Raw genomic sequence first — 22622 nt, forward strand, 5'->3', positions numbered from 1 at the left:
ATTTGGGCTAAGTGGAACTCGATTGATGACATGAGCAACACAACTCATGTCTTCTGCCCATAACTGCATTGGTATATTCTTCATATGCAGCCAAGACTTACAAGTCTCTGTAACGTGTCTAATCTTCCTTTCGGCTATCCCATTCTGTTGCGGGGTCTCAAGGCATGACAATTCTCTTTTTATGCAATTTTGCCTACAAAACAATTCAAACTCTTTTGAGCAAAATTCCCCACCATTATCTATCCGCAATACTCGAATTTCCTTTCTTGTTCTCCTTCTACCGTCTCCTTGAACTCAAGAAATTTAGAAAACACTTCAGACTTCTCTTTCACAAAGTACACCCAAGTGAACCTGGATAAATCATCCACAAACAATAACATATATTTACTTCCCGAGTATGAGACAGTTCGAGTTGGTCCTATCAAGTCACTATGAACTCGATTCAAAGGACCCTTACTTCTCGATACAGAGTTGTCGAATGGAAGTCGATGAGCCTTCCTATATTGACATCCTTCACACACACTTCCCTCCTCAATTCTCAGATCTTCAGGTAGACCTTCGACAAGTTTCTTTCGAGACATAACACTGAGCTTAGTCATATTGACATGCCCAAGTCTTGCATGCCATAGAAAAGAGGTGCTTTTGTCATTCACCTTTTCTATGTATGAATTTGAAGCTGAAAGGACAAAGAGATCATTTATCCGAGTTACAGCATGAACCACAACCGCCTTGATTTCTTTCATGTTCTTTAAGAACTTCACATCATGTGGACCGAACAACACTAAATTTCCCGCGTCTACAACATTTGCAACCGAAAAGAGATTTTTCTGAATTCCTGGGACGTGGTAGACATTCTTCAGAGTAATTGATTCTCCTTTGTCGCTTTCAATGACAACAGATCCTTCCTTTTTAACTTCGTGAACCGAGTTATTTGTCGTGACAATGCCACCGCCCCCATTATGAACTCGACTCGACGAGAACACCGAATCATCTCCAGTAACATGATGTCCGCACCCTGAATCGACAATCCACCTTTGATCGATCTTCTATTTACCATGAGAAGCCTCTGTTTTCTTTTCCTTCGAAGTCGTCACATTGACATGAAAAGCCTTATCCCAGTCCTCCTCAACACGCTGGTTAGACTTTTCTCCGAGATTTGAACTAACAAAATTTTCATTCAAATTTACTCGACAGTCTCTCTTGAAGTGTCCAGTCTTACCGCACCTGAAACACTTAAGGGACTTCTTAGGAATATTTGAAGAATCTTGACATGTTTCTTCCTTCTTCGACTTTCCCTTTTTCCAGCTCGATTTCTTCACGAACAACGCACTGTTCGACTCCTCCTTTATACTCGTTCCAGTCATTTGTGCGGCCAACGACTCTTAAGATGACAAGAGATTTTCAAACTCCTCGAGTGAAGGTTGTTGAGCCCAACCTTGAATCGAGGTGATGAATGGTGTATATTCGGGTCGAAGTACTCGAACAATATGCCTCTTTGTTCGAGTCTCTGAGATTTTCTCATCTGGGTTCAATAAAGAAATTTCCGAGCAAATATTCTTTACCTTAAGAAAGAACTCCGAGACAGATCCGATTTGCTTTGCGGCTACCAACTCTTTTTCAAGCATCTGGAGACGAGCCTCGTTCTTCTTATTGAAAAGACGATCAAGCGTTTCTCAGATCTCACGAGCAGATCCACAACCGATGATGTGCTCAAATAGATTGTGGGAGATTGACCTCTTCAACACAAATTCTGCCTTCGCGTTGAGTCTCTTCCGCTTCTTCGATGCTTCCGCATTTTCAGCAAAATCCTCAGGAGCTACATCATCATCGTCTACGACGATGTCCCACAAATATTCCCCAACCAGGTACGATTCCATACAGGTTTTCCATATCCGGTAGTTTGACTGGTTTAACAACTCCAAACCGAGTCCAACTACATGACCACCACTTTCCATATCGAATAACAACGATACCTTCTTCAACAATGTTACCAAAGCTCTGATACCATGTAACGAAGTCACAATCAGGACTACGATGATCGAACCGTGAAGAAATATATTAGAAAGTGAATAGAAAATTTAGAGAATGAAAATAACATTAATGAAAATTTGTCTAATGAACTTGTTTAGAATAAGAACACGATTACAAAACTTAAATAAAGTAAAGCATAACTAAGAGACATGAAGAGTCTCATTTACTAGAGATAAGATCAAGAGGCTTGGACAATCCAAGAGACTCTTGTATAACAAAAAAAGATTCCTTAATTGTTATTATTATTACTTTAATTTCTAACAAATACCATTAATGATTTGTCACCCAGTCGAATTCTATATTTTTGGCAAGTTTACGGCAAGGGTTGCAGAATAAGTGATCATCATATCTTATCTTGGTGATCATTTTGACTTTTGAATTATCGAATTTGGTTGAAAAGAGACAAAAATAAGAATTTACCATTTTCAAATAAAATGGTTGATATATATATATATATATATATATATATATATATATATATATATATATATATATATATATATATATATATATATATATATATATATATATATATATATATATATATATATTTTGGAGGAAGAAGACAATGATGCGTTTGTGCTTCCTTGAGATGCTTAATGGACGGTATGTTCGTCTGGCCTTTTGCGCATGGGCCTACCTATTGAGCGCTTGGGTCTGTGCTTGCCTCCGCGTGGTTTGACCTAGGTTCACGACTGGGTCCGACCATTTAAATCGGTTTGGTTTAGGTCAAATGACTTCTCCTATTATTTATTTTATTTATAAAATTTAAATAATAATTGTGTATTTAGTCTATTCTTTTAATTATATATTTGTTTGCCTTTATTTTATTTTAGTATTGCACGAATTTTAATTATTTTTGGAATTTATTGATACAATATTATTTCCAAAAATAATTATTTATTTTAATTTATTGTAATGAACTCGCTTTAAGATTTTTAAAAATCAATTTCAGTATTTTGAGATTATTTGAAAATTATAAATTGGAAATGGAAAATATAAGTGTCTATAAATTCTTACTCGTAAGTGGGTCATTTATTGTTTATACTTTTGTGATTATTTCTCAAGTCCAAGTATATCACTTTTTAACCACAAAGGAGACAAAATTATAGGACTTAGAGTTGTTTTTTATATTTTTAATAATAAATTATTTTATTTGATGTTTCATCCCTCACACGTATATATATTAACAATGATTTGTATGAGTTTATTATTTCGGTAGTATATAAATGGTCAATTATTATTTGGTAGAATATTTTCCGACAGATCATCGGTTAAAGATAATTTCAATTGTCGCTCATATTTAGGTGTGTTCAATATTTGGTCTGAACCGAATATTCGATCGAATTCGAATAAATTGAATTCAAATACGGTTTTCGAATTAATTTTCGAGTTGGGATTTCAACTCGAAAACCAAACCGAAAAACGAGTTTATTTATTTTTATTTATTATATATAATATACAATTTATTTTATATAATATATAATTATTTATTATATACAATATATAATAATTTATTTATTTTATTATATATTATATCATTATTATATATAATAATTGCTTCTTCATTTTTTAAACATAATTTCTCAACAGGCCACTCATCTTTATTCTCTAAAAGGGCACCTCATCTTTATTCTCTAAACTCAATTTCTTAGCGCCCACCTCATATATATTATATACCCAATCCTTTTTTATTCTTTAACTTAATCATATATTCTCTCTACCTATCTCTATTCTCTTAACATAATCTCAAGGCGTCATCTTCCTCTTTCATCTCAATTCTCATATGAAACTAAGCCAATTTTTAGCGTCACATCTCTCTTTCATCTTCATTCACATATGAAAGAGCCTTCAGGCTTCAACTACATTTTTTCTCCATTCACACATGAAAGAGTCTTCTACATCTCTATGTTTGATCTATTTAATCTCGTTATGTCTTAGCTTATTCTTTGTCAAAATTGTTAAATCTTGATATATCTCCCGTTTAACACCTATTTTGAATTCAAGATCTATCTTCTTCTTTCAACATCATAATTGAAATTTTGTTTTGAATTAGAATAATCTGATTTAAAGATTTAACAATAAAAGTAAAAATGAAAAAAAGAAAATCGAATTCGATTCGAATTATTCGAAATTTGAACCAAATATCAAATTCGAATTCGGTTCGGTTTTTTAATTGGCTTAAAAAATAATAATTCGAATAAACAGAACCGAAAATCTCGAATAACCCGAAAACTGAATCGATGAACACCCCTACTCATATTTGGCTGAGATTCTTCTAACATTATTTTATTGGTTCGTTCGGTTTATTCTATTTCATCACACGTTATGGTTTAGAACTCAAATGAGTTTATACTTAAAGTGACCCTCCACAAATTACATAATAGTTGATTTTATTACAAATATTAATATTGTAAACTATTCCTACAATTTGATATCTATATATACTACTTAATTGTGTGTACTGATTTTTTTAGATGTTATTTTGTATTATTTATTAATTTATTTATTATATGTAACTCACCATTGAATTAAATAAAATTAATATTATTTAATATTTTAAATTTAATTTAATTTATGTATATATATAATCAAGTTATCTTTATCAATAATATTTCATTTAAATTATATTTAGATAATATTAATGATAAGATTCTTATTGCATAGATAAAAAAAAAAATAGATTTATAATTCACATTTAAAATGTCTAAGTTGAGGTGGAAAATATAACAAAGATTATAGATGGTAACTACATTTTCTCGTCGAGAACTAAGTTTCAACGAATTGTTGAATGAGTGAGATGAGTTAAATGGATTGGGTTAAAAAAAAAGTGTTCTTAATAATGTAATTTTGATTTGTTTTTAGCTATTGGTTTAAAATATATTTTAATGTTTAAAAGATACAATAAACATGTTTTAACTTAGGAGATTTTGTTTTAATGAGAATGGAAACCATATGTATTTAGTCATTTAGGAAAGACTTTTCCATATAAACTACCCATGTGGTTAACAAACTTACTAGATTCTTAAATTGCTTATTTTTTAAAACATTGAATTGCAATGTTATGTAGAGATTTATTATACTAACTAAGAGAGGGTAAATGGTCAGTTAATTTGTACATCACCATATAGGATCAAACATATGTTTTCATAAATCTCAATTATAAGTTACTTTTAAGAATCGATCTTATTAATTTCTTAAAATCAACTCCAAATAAAAAAATGACTATTATTTGAGATATTATAAATTATTTAATGTACTTATTATGATTTGCCAATATTTATCAATACTCTTTTCAAAAAATATTTATAAAAGAGTTCTTGTTATATAAGTTAAATAATTATAGTATTTTTGAGGATTTGAATCTTCTCATTTAAACTTATTGTTATTTTTATAGTTAAACATCAATATTAGCGTTTATTGACAGAGTCGAGAGTTGTGTTTAATTTAGATATATATGTGAGAGTAATGAATACTTATATCTGTAAGTTAATCCGTTCATAAACCTAAATCGGTTAAAAAAAATTTTTAAAAAAAAGTTTCACAATTTTTTATATCATTATTCGTGCGACTACATGCTATAGTTTGTATAAAAACTTTGTCAAATTTACTACGTCTAATTCAATTATTTTCGGTAAGTTTATTTTCACCTTAATGCTAAATACACTATTAGTAGCATTCAACATTTGGACATTTATAAATTCGAAAAAAATATTAGGAACATTCAATTAACAACAAATCAACAAATCATTTATGTTGCATTTTATTTGTTACAGAAGATTGAATTTGTTAGTTTATTAGTTAAATGATTTCTTTTAAAATATTTTTTTTAATCATACTTTTATTTATTTATTTGTATAATATTGGTTCGAACTAAACTAATTGTCGTCTGACGGTCTCGAACTCAGAACCTTAAATATACTGAGACTTTGATATAATTTTTTTATTTGCAGAGAAACTTAATATGAATTTTGACCTTTTTTATTGATCCTCTTATCTTAATAGATTTTATTTTAGTCTTTTTCTTTTAATGTATTTTGTATTTTTTTCAGATGAGATATTACAATATTATAACGTTAAAAATTATTACAAAGTTACTATAATTTATTTGGTTAACAAACATAGGGTTCGTTTGATTCGGAGTTTATAAGTAGTATATAGGCGTTTGCGTAATAAGTTGTTACAGTAGCGTAATAAGCTTACGCAAAAAATTATAATCAAACATATTTTTGCATTTAAACTCAATTTTCTCTCGTTTAAGATTTTAATCTCAGCGTTTTTCTCTCTTATCATTTTTAAATGTTTTTTTTATTCATTATCTCTCATCTTTTTCATTCATTTCTAATCATTTTATTCATTTTCTCTCATTTATTTAATTTTTTTCTAATCATTTTATTCATTCTCTCTCATCTATTCTATATATTTATATAAAATTATTATAATAAAAAAACATACATTTAAATATATTTTTATTTATTGTTTATAATATATAATATAAATACACTTTGCGATTTTTTTATTTATAATTATAGTTTTAGAAATTAAATTAGTCTTAATTATCTAAAAGTATATATTACAATTGAAATGAATGATAATACTAAAAGGGTGAGAGAATTCAAAATAAATTGAGAGTGTGTTGAAAGATGAAAAAATATATATAATAATAATAAATTACTTTCTTTATTAATATTATTTATTTTAAAATATATTATTTTTTAATTTAAGTTATTTATTAATATTTAAAATTATATATTAACAAAAAAATTATAAAAATTAATATATTAATATAATTTATTTTGAAATATATACTATTTTTTAATTTAAATTATTTATTAATATTTAAAATTAAATTAATAATTACATATAACATTACATATATTATATTAATTATTAAATAATATTATAAATATAAAAAATAAATAAATAAGATGTATAAGTTGAATCAAAGCTACTAAAATTTAACGACTAAATAAGTTAACATTAAACTAATGTACTTGAGAGAATAAGTTAAATAAACTGGAGTGAATAAAGTAAATTATTAATAGAAAAAATGGGAATGTTTGCTTTAATAATTGCACCAAGCAAATGCAAAATAATATGACGTACCAAAGTTAATATAATATATGAGCCGTGGAAGTTGAGAACCAAAGCAATACAGGACGACTTCACATATTCTTTCTTTTATATTTGTGCAGAAAAGAAATAAAATAAAAATTTACTAAAAACTAATAAATAAATAAAAAATGGCCAGGAACAAAAATACAAAAATAATGACACAAAATATCCCAAAACATAATCATATTTAATAAAAAAATATTAAAATAAACTTAATTTTCAGTCTAGATCACATTTTCATTAAAAAGACAAAAAAAATTCTAAAAAATACACATTTTCCTGAATAACCATTTTTTAATTTATTATTATTTTAGACATATTTTTTATTTCTCTCTAACTACGGGTTCAATCCGTGTCTTTACTTTCTTTATATCTAAATATTTTTATAATATATATTATTATTATTATTATTATTATTGTTTATAGTATTTTAGTTATTTTGATACGGCAACTATCTAGTATTCTAATTAAAAAAAACATTTTTTCTTTATCATAATTATTAACCATTTTTTTTTACTAACAGCACATATTAAGAATTGTATGATTAAAATTTTTATTTCAATTTAAAGCATTCTAATATGTTCTACTTTAACTTAAAACAATTTTTTTTTTCAAAAAAATTATTTAGGGATCAATTTATATGAAGTAATATTTTAAAACATAATTTAACTAAATTTATTAACCTTTATGATCTAAATTGAGACAAAAATTAAACTTGAATATTTTATCAAATCAATCCAATATTTTTATATTTTATACTTTTAATCTTTGCTCTGCTAAAAGATCTATGTAATTGCAAATTATTTAGCTTTTTAAAAACTTTTGTATGTGAATAAATATATGAATTAGTGTCAAATAATCAAAATTTAAAGTGATGTAATCTGAATTAAAATATAAAAAATAAATTTGTTTTTAAATGAAGCCGGTACCATTCCCAAAATACAAAGTCAAAAGAACATTTAAGAAATTGAAGATTAATAACTGGTCATAACTAGTACCCATAAATAAAATTTAAAATAAACATTAGACAAGATTCATGTGAAAAGATCAAAACATAAAGATCTTTAATTTGATCCAATCTAGTCTTCCTTTTACCATTTTGATCATCATCTTAGAATAAAAATAGAAACTTATATATTTCCTTGTAGATAGATAGTTTAAGTAACTTGCAAAGGTGCAGCCTTTTTGTCACCTTTTATGCTAACAAACCAAACCGAATATCAAACTAAACGCACCCGCGAGCAGCAAACCCGACCCGATTACTCGCCAAATCATACACAATCCTAAATCCTTGTTGTTGTATATTCCCGATAATCGAAAGCCCACTATTCGTCCCAGCAAACGCGAAACAAAACGTTCCCGACGTGTCAACCGGAATAAGATAATTCGAAGCCGGCAACGACACATCAGCTCCAGCAAAATGCAAAACCACGGTGGGAACCTTAACCTCCTTCTTCCCCGACAAATCAAAACAAGTATCGAACAACGAAAAGTTCGGTGCCCTTTTCAAGTCATAAGCCCCAGCCCTGAACGAATCGCGAAAGGCAGTGTAGGCAGCGTTCGTGAGTCGGGTCACTGAAGTCCCTGAGTCGATGATCACGCCTCCGTTTCCAGTCGCAGAGTCGACTTCAAATATCGAAGGGGAGACACCAGGGACACGAGTCCCGCCTACACTGAGTCCAACTAGGCCTAGATAATAGAAGGTGTCAAGTTTCGGGTTTGTGAGTAATGGAGTGAAAACAGCGTTTCGTGAAACAGCCGAGTTTCCAAAAAGGATTGTTGATGGTTTAGAAGAGGAAACACGATCAACTAAGCAATAAGAGAATTTTTGGTTGAATGTATGACCGGTTTGGCCAGGGAAAGATAATTTCCCTCGTCCTAGACCTAATAAACCCGCGGCTGCAACGAATAGGCCTTCGTTATCGTGGCCACAACCAAATGCGACTTTTTCGACTTTGTTACCGCGAAATGTGAACGTTTCAGTGGCGAAATCACCCACGGTGAAGGACCCATCTCCATATGAAACCTGTTAAACAAAAATGTAGATTTAACCAGAATTCAATGTCAATTTGCTCAAACCAAATATAGACAAAAATTTCAACATCTCAAAGTATACCTTAGAGACATCAAAATGAAACCCTTTCCTAATCAAAACCAATTCAATGAATGTGACAATGGCAGATTTCAAAAAAAACATTTTTCTTAAAACAAACACGTGGTGTATGTTCGTTCTAACAGTTAATTATGTAACATAATTTGTTGTTTGTTATGGGTATATTAGACAACAAAACCCCACGTTATACGCACATGGGATAAACAGGAATATCTTATCTGATATCAGAATTATAAATCTATGTACTGTAAAACAGGTATTGATATGATAATCAATTAGTCATATTCACACCTGGTAAAGACATGTCTTCCTCCGGCTATCACAACCTGGGTTATCCAACCGCCGACAAACCGGAGAATCACATGAATTCGGAGAATACGAAGTAGATCTGGCCGGATTAAACAATCTATCACTTTGAGTATAACATTTCCGGCAAGGAGAACATTGGATCCAAACAATATCACTTCCTGTATCCAAAACCATATAAGCATATCTAGGAGGAGTACCTATACCAAAACGAGTGAAGTATTCGCCGGATCCTTGAGCAAGACCGGAGATAACAGAGCTGCTGAAATCTCCAGTACGGCGGGTGATGTTTTTGGCTGCAGCAGAGCAAAGGGAAAATACCCTTTTGGCATCTCTTTGTAGACGGAGGTTGAAGAGATGTTCTGGGGTGGAATTGTAAGAGATTAGTGAGTCAAGATGGTGTAGTTGGAACGATAGTGAAGATTTTCCGGCGCCGGTGAGTTCTTGGGGGTGAAATTCATCATGGGAAGGTAATGGAAGGGTTTTGGGAAGGGAGTTTAGGGAAAGAGTTTGGTATTGAAGTGGGTTTGAGAAGGTGGTTTGGAGGGAGATGAGGGAAATGAGAATGGATAGAGTTGAGAAAACCGTCATCTTTGAGCCACGACCGGCGGCGACGGCGACGGAGGATTTAAGGTGGGTGATTTAGTGAGAGGTTTTTAAGAATGAAGTATGATTTTGTTTATGAATTGATACATTGGAAATTGGAAGTAGTAAAAGAAATAAAATAAAAAAAGGGTTAAATAACTTGGAATTAAAGCCTGTTTGGTCTACATCCGTGAATATGCCGACCAGCTGTTTACTTTTGCCGTTTACACCTATTTTCAATGTTCATCATTAAATGTTCTCCTTTATAAATAACATATTGTTTTTTATTTTTGTTTAAGCTAGCTCGATTCACATTAGTTATAAAAAATAGGAATTTAATCTTATTCGCGTGTTTTCGATCTAAATTGTTTTTATTATGGTCGATTTTGAGTGAAAATGATATTTGTATCCTCATTTCACAAAATCAAACGAGACAAAAATTGTAATAAAAATAAATCAGCAAAGTACTCCAATCCCCTCATTTTATCTCTAATTATATATAGACCATCTCTAAATTCAAATTATTATAATGGATACTCTTAATATTTGAGTTACTATATTTATTCTTAAAAAGATAACTTTTATAGTTTTTTTTGCTTCAAATTTATTTTACTCATTTAAATTAAAATATTTGATTTATTAAATACTTATTTTTGAGGAATATCTTACCTAAACTATCTCACAATTTATTTTAGACAATTCTAACATAGATTTTTCTAGTGTTAATTTTGATATGTAGGTTGTGGTGTCACACTCATTTATACAAACAAATTAATTTAAGTGTTAAAAATATAGAACATAAGTCGTTACTTTCTTTTTATATTTGGTGGTTTTAGTGAAATCGAGTTTGAGATTTTTGATTATTAGATAAGTGTTTTTATTAATTTAATTAACTAGTGAATTTGAAAATAAGAGCCTTTTCAGATTTGTACTTATCCTGTATTGTTGAGTTATAATAAGAAAGCTTATATGCATATCTTTTGGATTGGCAATTGATTTTCCTTTGTTTAAAAAGTGTAGAAAGGTTGGTTATTAGTAGATATAGGATAGTTCAGTTAGTAAATGCTTTGTACTTTATTTTTTTCTTATTATGTTTTTTATTAAGCTTTATAGATTCTCACTAATCCTCTACTTTTAAACAGATTATAAGGAATTAAGTGCATAAAAAAATATATGATATATTTAAACAAATCAAGAAACTAGATCAATGATAATAATGGTACAGTCAAATTCATATTTAATTTTATTCCTAAACAAAAACAAATAGGGACCAAGACTGCTAGTATCCATTATGACCTTAATTTACTACCCCACCATAACCACTTCACCTTCTCCCTCTTTAGTGACTTTAATTCTCATTTTTTTCCTTTATTTTTTAAAAATCAATTCTCAAATCTAAAATAATTGGAGCACCTTCTCAATCACGTTGCCACATTAACGGAAATTCTTTTATTTATTTATTTATTATTATTTATACAATATAATGAAGTAATACGTGTTATCTCATATTTTTTACTTCATTTATGACATAAAATCATTACTCTAATATAATTTTTAAAGTATAGCTTTTCATAATAAGCCAAGTTGAATTTGGGCAGGAAATATCAGAGGAAGTGTTATCTGTTAAAAAAAATGAAAAAAAATAATAAAGAAAAGTGAGAAAGAAATTTTTTATTTTTATTTTTATTTTCCATTTAATCAAATTGACATGTAATTTTTTTTTTTCATATAATCTTATAAATTCCCTCCTCATGTCATTTCTTTTAAATTATATATAAATATTTATATATTTTACTTATTTTATTTATAAGAATATATGTATATATATTCTTTTGACATATAAATATTTATATTTCTCTTACATTATATCCATATATTATATATATTCTTCCATTATTAAATTTATTAAATTACATATAAATATTTATATATTTTACTCATTATATATATATATATATATATATATATATATATTATCTCCCATCATATTTATATATATATAATATTATATCTTTATTTATATAACTTTTCATTTATTTCTTAATATAATATATTCATAAATATTAAATATTTTTTCATTATATAAATATATATTATCTTTTTTAACTAATTTATATTTTCTCACACATTATATCCATATATTATATATATTCTCTCATTATTAAATTATATATAAATATTTATATATTTTACCCATCATATTTATATTTATATATATAATATTATATCTTTATTTATATAACTTTTCATTTATTTCTTAATATAATATATTCATATATATCAAATACTTTTTCATTATATTATCCTCTCTTGACTAACTATTTTATTTTCTCTCTCTCATTGTATATATACTTATATTATATTTTTTCATGATACAAATATACATTCTTTCTCTTAATTAATTTTATATAAATATTTTTTTATAAATCATCCATATAATTATATTCTCTCTTTATCCTGTAATATATATATATATATTATTGTCTAATGAATAATATATATATATATATATATTATATTTTTATTTATAAAAACCTTCTAATTTATTTTTTAATATAATATATATATATATATAATATTTCATTTATAATAAAAAAATTATATACCTCACCATAGTTAAAAAAAATCTCTCATTTCATTTATTTCTTAATATAGAATAATTATATAATAGAAATTTATTAAAATAAATAATTTATCTCTCTTTTTCAATATATTTTATTTACACGTATTATATATTTATAAATATTCTCTGCTCATAATGTTGTATATATAACATTTTGTATATAATAACAAAATTATATCTCTCACAATAAAAAAAAAATTGACACATTTATTTCTAATATTCTATTTACTCATCACAATAATTAAAAAAAAAAATTACCTCATTTATTTCTTAATATATAATATCAATTTATATATATATTTATGGTTAGATAATCTAGTTAAGCCCAATAAATTATACCTTAAATAATAGCAACTCAATAATTTTATCTTAGAAAATATGTTAATTTTTATTTTGAGAATATGCAAAGAACATTCCCTTATTTTACTTTATAGAATTAAATTATATTTTATTGCGCTATTTATTTCATTTTCAATTAAATATTATAAGTATAAATAGATTATGTCTAATGATTAATAAAATGCAATCAAAAGTTTTTCTCTTTTAACTATATTTTTATTTTTTGCAATAACAAGTGTTATTCGTGTTGTACGATATTCAATTTGTTTTAGCGATGACATGAAAAAGAAAAGAGGCGACGAGCAGAGGCTGGAAGAACGAAGGAGTGATGCACTTCAAGAAGATCAAGCGATAGTAGAGGTAGAACGCGAGTGCGAATTGAACTCGCCTCCTCGGTCAGATCGGAATGCGAGCAATTTACACGTGCGTTCTGCCTATACTACTGCTTTGATCTTCTTGAAGTAGAGTAATGCTTCGTCCTTCGCTTTGAGCACCTCAAGCCACATATATCGACTAAAGTCATCAACTATAAGCAAAAAATATCGTTTCCCACTTTCGTCTGTCGGTGTTATCGGGCCACATAGATCAATGTGAACTAACTCTAGCAGGGGTTGTGCTTGATATGTAGTGGTTTGTGGAAACGAAGTCTTGTGTTGTTTTCCGAGCGCACAACCATCACAGAACTTCTCCACATGTTCGATTTTTAGAATACTACGTACTAACCCCTTGAGCGAGAGTTTTCAAAGAGCACTGAAGTGCACATGACCGAAGCGTGCATGCCACAACCATGCGACATCATGCTTTTGAGCCAATAGACTTACCCGTGCTATGAGATTCAGTTTTTAACGTGTAAAGTCGATTACGTGTTAGCTGAACTCAAGCGAGTATTTTGAATGAGTGAGCAGAGATGCAAAGTACCCCATTTCCGACGACGATTTTATAGCCATTTTTATCAAGTTGACCAAGTGAGAGGAGATTACTCTTTAGGCTTGGGATATAGAACATATCTGATAGGATCAGTGTAACCAATAGAGACTAAGGTCTGGCTATTGATAACAACTTATGAAAAACGATTTGATTTCAACTCAGTTTGAAGTTAAAATTTGTTTCTATTCTTTACAAATCCTTCAAACTCTTGAAGCGATTTCAAGTGCGGAAGTGTTCGTCGGATTTGAAGCTTTGAACCAATGAAAGATGAATAACAAAAAGTAAAGAACACAGGGAGTTGTTTATGGATGTTTGGAGCAAACTCTCCTACGTCACCCATTCTTCCACAACCGGAAGGATTTCACTAAATTCTTTGAATCAAATACAGCTAACTGAACTAGCTAACACTATATTAAACAGAACAACCTCTATTCAACTTACAATATTATCAACAATATTCTCACAGCTAGACAGTAGTTTGATTCTTTCTCTCTTGAGCTTGAATGATGTAAAAATCAGTAAGTGCAAGAGTAAGCTTGGTAATTGGTTGGATAATTGATAGATCAGTAAGGTGACAAGTGATTCATCGGTTATCCTTGGGCATCTATTTGTAGTAGAAGGACACCAATGGTCGAATCTTCTTCATGAACATGTGGCAAGCGCTCATTGGAAGACCACATATAGTACAAGAGTATATCAAACTCTAATCAAATTTATCGTGGCCGTACCGAACTGGTAGTGCGCCGAATATTCTCTTTGATATTGTCTTGTACTGGACAAACTGTTAGAAGGACATTTGGTACGTGACATTCTTTCATTGGATACAATTAGCTGGCCTGTCAGACTGCACAAGAATGAGTGGAGCAGAGTAGCAGACAACTAGTTGATCGTGGGTAGACGTATGCTAACTTCAGACGGTTGCTGAAACGAGGCATTAGACGTATTCCATTAGACTGTTAGTCTAATGGAGTTAGACGTCAACGTCTAACTACGCGTTTAATTAGACCACCGAGTCTAATGGAGTTAGACTGCAACGTCTAACTATGTATCACTTCAGACTTGTTTGAAGGAGTTAAACACCAACGTCTAACTACGTTTCTCATTAGACTACCACATCTAATGGAATTAGACTTCAACGTCTAACTAAGTATCTGTTAGACTGTAATGTCTAACTACGTATCTGTTAGATTGCAACGTCTAACTACGTATCTGTTAGACTGTAATGTCTAACTACGTATCACTTCAGACTTGTTTGAAGAAGTTAGACGCCAACGTCTAACTACGTTTCCCATTAGACTACCACGTCTAATGTAGTTAGACTTCAACGTCTAACTATGTATCTATTAGACTGCAACGTCTAACTACGTATCTGTTAGACTACAACATCTAACTACGTATCTGTTAGACTGCAACGTCTAACTACGTATCTATTAGACTACAATGTCTAACTACGTATCTGTTAGACTGCAACGTCTAACTACGTATCTGTTAGACTACAACGTCTAACTACGTATCTGTTACACTACCACGTCTAACTACATATCTATTACACTACAACGTCTAACTACATATCACTTCAGACTTGTTTGAAGGAGTTAGACGCCAACGTCTAACTACGTCTAATTGGCCTTCTTAGACCACGTCTAAGCTAGCATAGTCTGATGCACCTGGATAGAGACAATTAGACAACTTAGCTTCATTCTTAACTAAGTTTTAATCACAATTAAATTTTACTCACATATCATCAAAATAAAGTTGGCATAGAATACGCTTATTCTCTTAATTATTTTAATCAAAATAATTTGACCCAACAACATCAGATAGAATTCGATAGTTGCCAATGACACATTCAATCATCACCATGTCATTTCCGCATATAATTACCATAGAGTTGTCGTCGAATTGTACTTTACCCTTTATAGTTTTGTCAAGCATTGTGAACACCTTTTGTCACTTGTCATGTGACTACTAGCTCTAGTGTCCAAGTACCACACGCTATTAGTGGTATCCTTAGGTACACCATTTTCTTCATTTAAAATACCTCTTTTATGTCATCGTCGGCTGATGTTGTGGTACAAATATGTGCCATCAGTAGTATCAGACCTTAATCCTCCTCGGAATTTTCTTCTACGAGATTCGCTTGCTCTTGTTGCTTTCGGCCTCACTTTGCCTTGCAACACTCCTTGGCCCAATGACCAGGGATTCCACATTACTTACAACTTTCCTTTTTTCATTCAGGAAAAGAGGAGATGAACATAGGTAGTGCTCAAGGAGTGTCGCTTTCTCTTGCTACTCTTGGTCTCGTTTCTCCTTTCTCCTAAACGAAAAAGGGAAGTTGTAAGTATTGTGGCATCCCTGCTCATTGGGCCAAGGAGTGTTGCATGACCAAGCGAGACCGGGAGCAACAAGAGCAAGCGAATCTCGTAGAAGCAAATTTTGAGGAAGATGAAGGTCCAATTCTACTAATGGCACAAATCTATACCACAACATCAACCGACGACAACATACAAGAGATTTTTTTAAATTAAGTTAAAAGTTATACCTAGGGATACCACTAAATGTGTGTAGTACTTGGACACCGGAGCTAGTAGTCACATGACGAGTGACAAGAAGGTGTTCGTAATGCTTGACGAAACTGTAAAGGGTAATATAAGGTTCAACGACAATTCTGTGGTAAATATATGTGGAAAGGGCATGGTGATGATTGAATGTGTCATTAGCGACCATCAGATTCTATCTGATATTTTTATATTTAAAGCCTAAAGAGTAATCTCCTTTCACTTGGTCAACCTAACGAAAATGGCTACAAGACCGTCATCGAAAATGGGGTGCTTTGCATCTCTAATCACTCACGCAAAATACTCGCTCGGGTTCAACGAACGCGTAATCGACTTTACACGTTGAAACCGAATCTCGTAGCACTAGTATGTGTATTGGCTCAAAAGGATGATATCGCATGGTTGTGACATACACACTTAGGTTACTTGCACTTTAGTGCTCTTTGAAATCTTTCACTCAAGTGGTTAGTATGCACTATTCTAAAAATCGAGCACATGGAGAAATTCTATGATGATTGTGCGTTCGGAAAAACATCAAAAGACTTCGATTCCACAAACCATTACATATGGAACATAACGCCCACTAAAGTTAGTTCACATCGATCAGTGTGGCCCGATCACACCAACAACTAGAGGTGGGAAACAATATTTTTTGCTTGTAGTCGATGACTTTAACAAATGACAAAGTGTTGCGCTACTTCAAGAAGATCAACGCGACAACATAGGAAAAATGCGAGTGCAAATTGCTCGCATCCAATCTGACCGAGGAGGAATGTTTAATTCTAATGCAATTGTAGAATTTTGTGAGAAGGACGACATTAAGCACAACATTACAGTTTCTTACTCACCACAATAAAATGGCGTCGTATAGAGGCGTAACTAGATAGTAATAAAGACAGGACATTGTCTTATGAAGTCAATGAAAGTACTGGGTATGTTCTGGGGAAAGGAAGTAAAGACGGATGTATATCTCTTAAACCGCGCACCAACAAGGAGTGTTAAAGGCATGACACCTTACGAGGCTTGGAACAAGAGGAAGCCTAACGTACACCATTTGAGGACTTTCGATTGCTTAACACATGTGAATAATCTCGGTCTGGGCATTCACAAGCTCATGGATCACTCGATGTCGGGGGTACTAGTGGGATACGAAGAGGGAGGAAAGGCCTATCGGGTGTATGATCTAGTATGGAAGCGATTATACGAACTAGAGATGTTGTTATCGAGGAACATCATGTTTGAAATTGGGAGATAGTTGATAACATGGAGATGGGAAAAACACCAACTATATTCAATGTGGTCTATCCCATAGAGACTAGTGTTTTGATGCCCGAATCTAGTGCATAGGAACCAAAGCCACAAACGCTTGTGCCTAGTCCGAGGCAAAACTAGTGGGCCACACAACACATGATGATTTCCATAACACCGACTTAGAACCTCGACGTTACCGACGAGTTGAAGGCATCTACAATCCTACTAATGAGGTCGTTAATGTCAAAGTTAGTGGACTTGGTTTTTTGGCTACTAAGGAGCCTAAAGGCATGGACGAGGCACTTACCAATGTCTCTTGAAAGGATTCCATGGAGGAATATATGAAGTCGATTCTTGAGAAGAAAACGTGGGAGCTTGTGTCACTTCCAACTGGTCATCAAGCCATCGAGCTCAAATGGGTGTTCACATTAAAAAAGGACCCCAACGACAACATTTTGAAGCACAAGGAGAGAATCGTCGCAAAAGGATATGCGTAGTGCCAAGGGGTGGATTTCGAGGAAATTTATTCTCTAGTAGCAAGAATGGAAATAGTACGTATATTACTCACACTCGCTGCACAAAGCAAGTGGAAAGTACACCACATGAACGTGAAGTCAACATTCTTGAATGGTGATCTCGTAGAGGAGGTCTATGTAGAACAACCACCTGGGTTCATCGATTCCAAGAACAAACGTAAAGTTCTTAAGATGCATAAGGCATTATACGGGTTTCGACAAGTACCACAAGCATGGTACTCAAAATTGGACGCCTCCCTTACTTTACTTAATTTCACAAGAAACCCGCTCGAGCATGCCGTCTATAGAAGAGGCGATGCTAAATCTTCTTGTTGGTGGGTGTCTACGTGGATGACTTGTTTATTACGGACACAAGTGTACAAAATATCATCAAGTTCAAGACACAAATGCAAGACATGTTTAAAATGAGCGACCTCAGTCTTCTAAGTTATTATTTGGGGATCGAAGTACGTCAAAACGATGATGAAATTACATTATGTCAAAAGGCATATGTTGCGAAGATTTTGGAGAAAGTTGGCATGTGTGACTTTAATCTGTGTCACAGTCCAATGGAGCATTGACTCCGTCTTAGCAAGAATGACAGGAGTACGACTATGGATGCAACAAGGTACCGAAGCGTAATTGTCAGTCTTTGCTACCTATTAAACACGCGGTCTAATATTGCTCACATTGTGGGTATAGTTAGTCGATACATGGAGGCGTTAAGTTCTCAACATTAGGCTGCGATCAAGTAGATACTTCGATACATACGTGGTACATTGGGTTATGGGTGCTGTTATAAGTCAAGATGAGGTAAAACTACATTAGTAGGTTACATCGATAGTGATCTCGCTGGCGATGTTGACGATCGCAAAAGTACCTCCGAGGTAGTTTTCTTTATTGGAAACAACATTTTGACTTGGAATTCACATAAGTAGTGATAAAATAAAGAAAGAAGTTAGAGTTTCATATTAGCAAGCATAAAATAAACTGAATGTAATGAAAGAGTTTTTATAGTTGGTGATTACAATAGACTAAAATACCCTTAAGGGCTAATATACTAAAATACTTTTAATTGCTAATAAAGATAATAAAACTAATATATCTAACATCCCTTCTCAAACTCACGATGCAACATCAATATGCATTGAGAGTTTGTCAGTTAGAAAATGAAAATGCGAAGTCGAGTGTGCTTTTGTAAATATATCAGCAATTTGCAAGGAGGAAGGAACGAATGACAAAGTGATGGTGTGAGCCTTTAGATGATGACGAGTGACATGACAATCAATCTCGATATGTTTGGTTCGCTCAAGAAAGACATAATTCCGTACAATCTGGATAGCACGTTAATTATCACAATGTAGCGAAGTAGGGTGAGAGAGAGAAATACCCATATTAGTAAGTAATTTGCGTAACCAAACAATTTCACAGGTAGTCGAGGCCATGGCAAGATACTCAACTTATGTAGAAGATCGAGAGATGACATCTTGTTTTTTCTCTTCCATGAAATAAGCGAATCACCGAGGAAAATACAATATCCAGTGGTCGACTTGCGATTCGTAGGATCACCAGCCCAATCTACATCAGAGTAGGCACGCAACTCTAACGAAGACGTGGAAGGAAACATGAGACTATGAAATTGAGTGCCCCGAAGATACATGAGAATACAAAGAACAACAACCCAATGAACTGTAATAGGGGAAGTGATAAACTGACTAACCACATGAACTGCATGCGCAATGTCTAGGCAAGTTACAGTAAAATAAACCAAGTTGCTAACAATGGTACGATAAATACCAGAATCCTCCAAAGGAGTGCCATCAGATGAAGAATATCTAGCATTGGTCTCCAGGGGTGTATCAACAATTCGGTTGTCGGTTAGTCTAACATGTTCAAACAAATCAACAATGTACTTAAATTGAGATAAGAGATAACCTTTTGGAGAATAAGCTACCTTAATTCCCAAAAAGTATTGTAACATGCCCAAATCTTTCATAGCGAATGAGTGTGCTAACTCAGACTTCAATGATTCAATACCATCATGATCATCACATGTAATAATCATATCATCAACATACATGGATAAAAAAATGTATCCTGCTGTTGTGCGCTTAACAAATAAATGCATGAAAAAAGAGTGCATTATGATTGATCGTTGTAGAATGTTCTGTGAAGAAGTGGAAATAACACATCACTTGCTTTTGCATTGCAAATGAGTGATTGCGATTTGGAGCCTATTTTGGAATATGATTGACATTGAATGAGTGATGAATGATCAATTGTTGTAATGTTTGGATAAAAATCACGAGCTCGATCGGATTGAGTTGATGGGTTCTCATCCCAATTATTTTTTAGTGGACTATTTGGATTGAAAGAATCATATGACATTTAGTGATCGCGGTCGACCGATATGCTTACTCCACAATGATTGAGTAGATCTGTTCTGGAAAACCGGTGGAGACGATCGGTGAACTCATTGATTTTCTTAAAAAATTTCGAGTTTGTTAAAGATTGATTTTATGTTCTATTTGTTCGTTGGTGAGCATTTTTGGCTTATGTTTATATTGTTGCTCCCCGTGACTAATCTCGTTGTATTTGATAACAAGGTGAACACTCGTATTTTGTATTGATTTTGTCGTTATACGTAAATAACTATCATTTATAGCATATTGTATTGATTTTTTTAAAAGATAAATAAATTAATAAAGACTATAACGTGACCGTAAATTTGAGAGAGAAAATGATTATTTGAATTGAAGTGAATGTATACGTTAATAATGTATATTTGAAGGAGAGAATGTATATTGATATATATATGGTTGCGAATATTAGATATTCATACGAGTATGTGGCTTAAGTGAAAAATCAGAGTATATATAGTTGCGAAATTCAGGTGTATATGTGGATTCGAATCGAGAATATCTTTCTATAAATACCTAACAACAAATACGTTTGTAAGTTGGCTGTGAATTTGGAAAACTCATTTGGCTATACGAACTAACTCAACCTAATAATAAAATTATATATATACTATTTTTAAGTTTCAATTATTTTTATTATAAATAATAAATTATAATATATAATAAAAAAATTATTTATAAATTTTTTATTGACTCACCATATTTAAAATATATAACTTATCTTCTTATTTATTTATTTATATTTATATATATATTTAATTTATATTTTATCATATATATTTTCTCTCTTATCATTAATATTAATTTATATGTATCAACTAAATATTTTTGTAATATTATAATAAGTATTAAGTTTTGTTTTTTTATTTAATGTATTTAAATTATTATGAAATTAGTAATTAAAAATATATAAGTAGACATTATAACAAATTTTTAGTTATTTGTAGATATTAATAATATTAGAGAATGATACTTTATTTATCAAATATTAATTATAAATAATTCAAAATATTATATTTGTTATGATTTTATTGTTAATACTCTTATTTTATTTATTAATGTACCCTTCTTTATTTAAAGCTATATTTTATAGTATGTTTATTTTAATTGTATAATATAATATATTTTATTTATATGAAAATTAAAAGTAAGTATAAAATAAATTTATTTATCACTTTAATAAAATAAATTAAGAAAAAAGATGTGAGAAAAGTAAAATATAAAAATGCATAAACAGAAAATTTTAAACTATAAATAAATATAAACTTATTATATATATATATATATATATATATATATATATATATATATATATATATATATATATATATATATATATATATATATATATATATATATATATATATATATATATATAAATACATATATATATATATAAATACATCAATACAAAAATTACTTATTTTATAACTAAATATAAAATTACATATCTAAAATAATTTTTTTTTCACTACATAATATAATATATTTTATTTATAATAATAATAAAAAAAATTATTTTTCCAAAATATTTATAATTTATACATATTAAATATAAAATTTGATTTTTTGTTATTAAAATATTTTTATATTTAATTTTTATTTAAACAAATTTAAATAATTTCATAATTCTTTTAGATAAATATAATATATTTTTTTAATATTTGTAATGTAAGCCATTATAGCTACTTATTATAATATCCTTATTTAAACTCATAAATTATCGTACATTTTGATCTGAGAAATGATATATACAGCCAAATTACCTGATTTGGTAAAAAGATAAAATATATATATTTTTTTTAATATTTTTTTCAAGATATATTTTATCATTTTATC

At 30.5% G+C, this 22622-nt stretch overlaps 2 protein-coding genes across 2 annotated transcripts; both read right to left on the minus strand.

Annotated features, from left to right (window-relative positions):
• Positions 1–8128: 8128 nt before the first annotated feature.
• On the minus strand, positions 8129–10279 carry LOC124919458 (aspartyl protease family protein 2-like). The gene is made up of 2 exons (XM_047459698.1): positions 9551–10279; positions 8129–9172 (listed from the first exon to the last, which is right to left on the minus strand). Exons 1-2 carry the CDS (start codon positions 10154–10156, stop codon positions 8372–8374), a joined length of 1407 nt encoding a protein of 468 aa, XP_047315654.1. The 5' UTR covers positions 10157–10279; the 3' UTR covers positions 8129–8371.
• A 9342-nt stretch (positions 10280–19621) lies between these two features.
• Positions 19622–20443, minus strand: LOC124938980 (uncharacterized mitochondrial protein AtMg00810-like). The gene has a single exon (XM_047479501.1). It carries the CDS (start codon positions 20441–20443, stop codon positions 19622–19624), a length of 822 nt encoding a protein of 273 aa, XP_047335457.1.
• Between the last annotated feature and the right edge of the window lie 2179 nt (positions 20444–22622).

This window comes from Impatiens glandulifera, chromosome 1 (assembly GCF_907164915.1).
Source record: "Impatiens glandulifera chromosome 1, dImpGla2.1, whole genome shotgun sequence".
Lineage (NCBI taxonomy): Eukaryota > Viridiplantae > Streptophyta > Magnoliopsida > Ericales > Balsaminaceae > Impatiens > Impatiens glandulifera.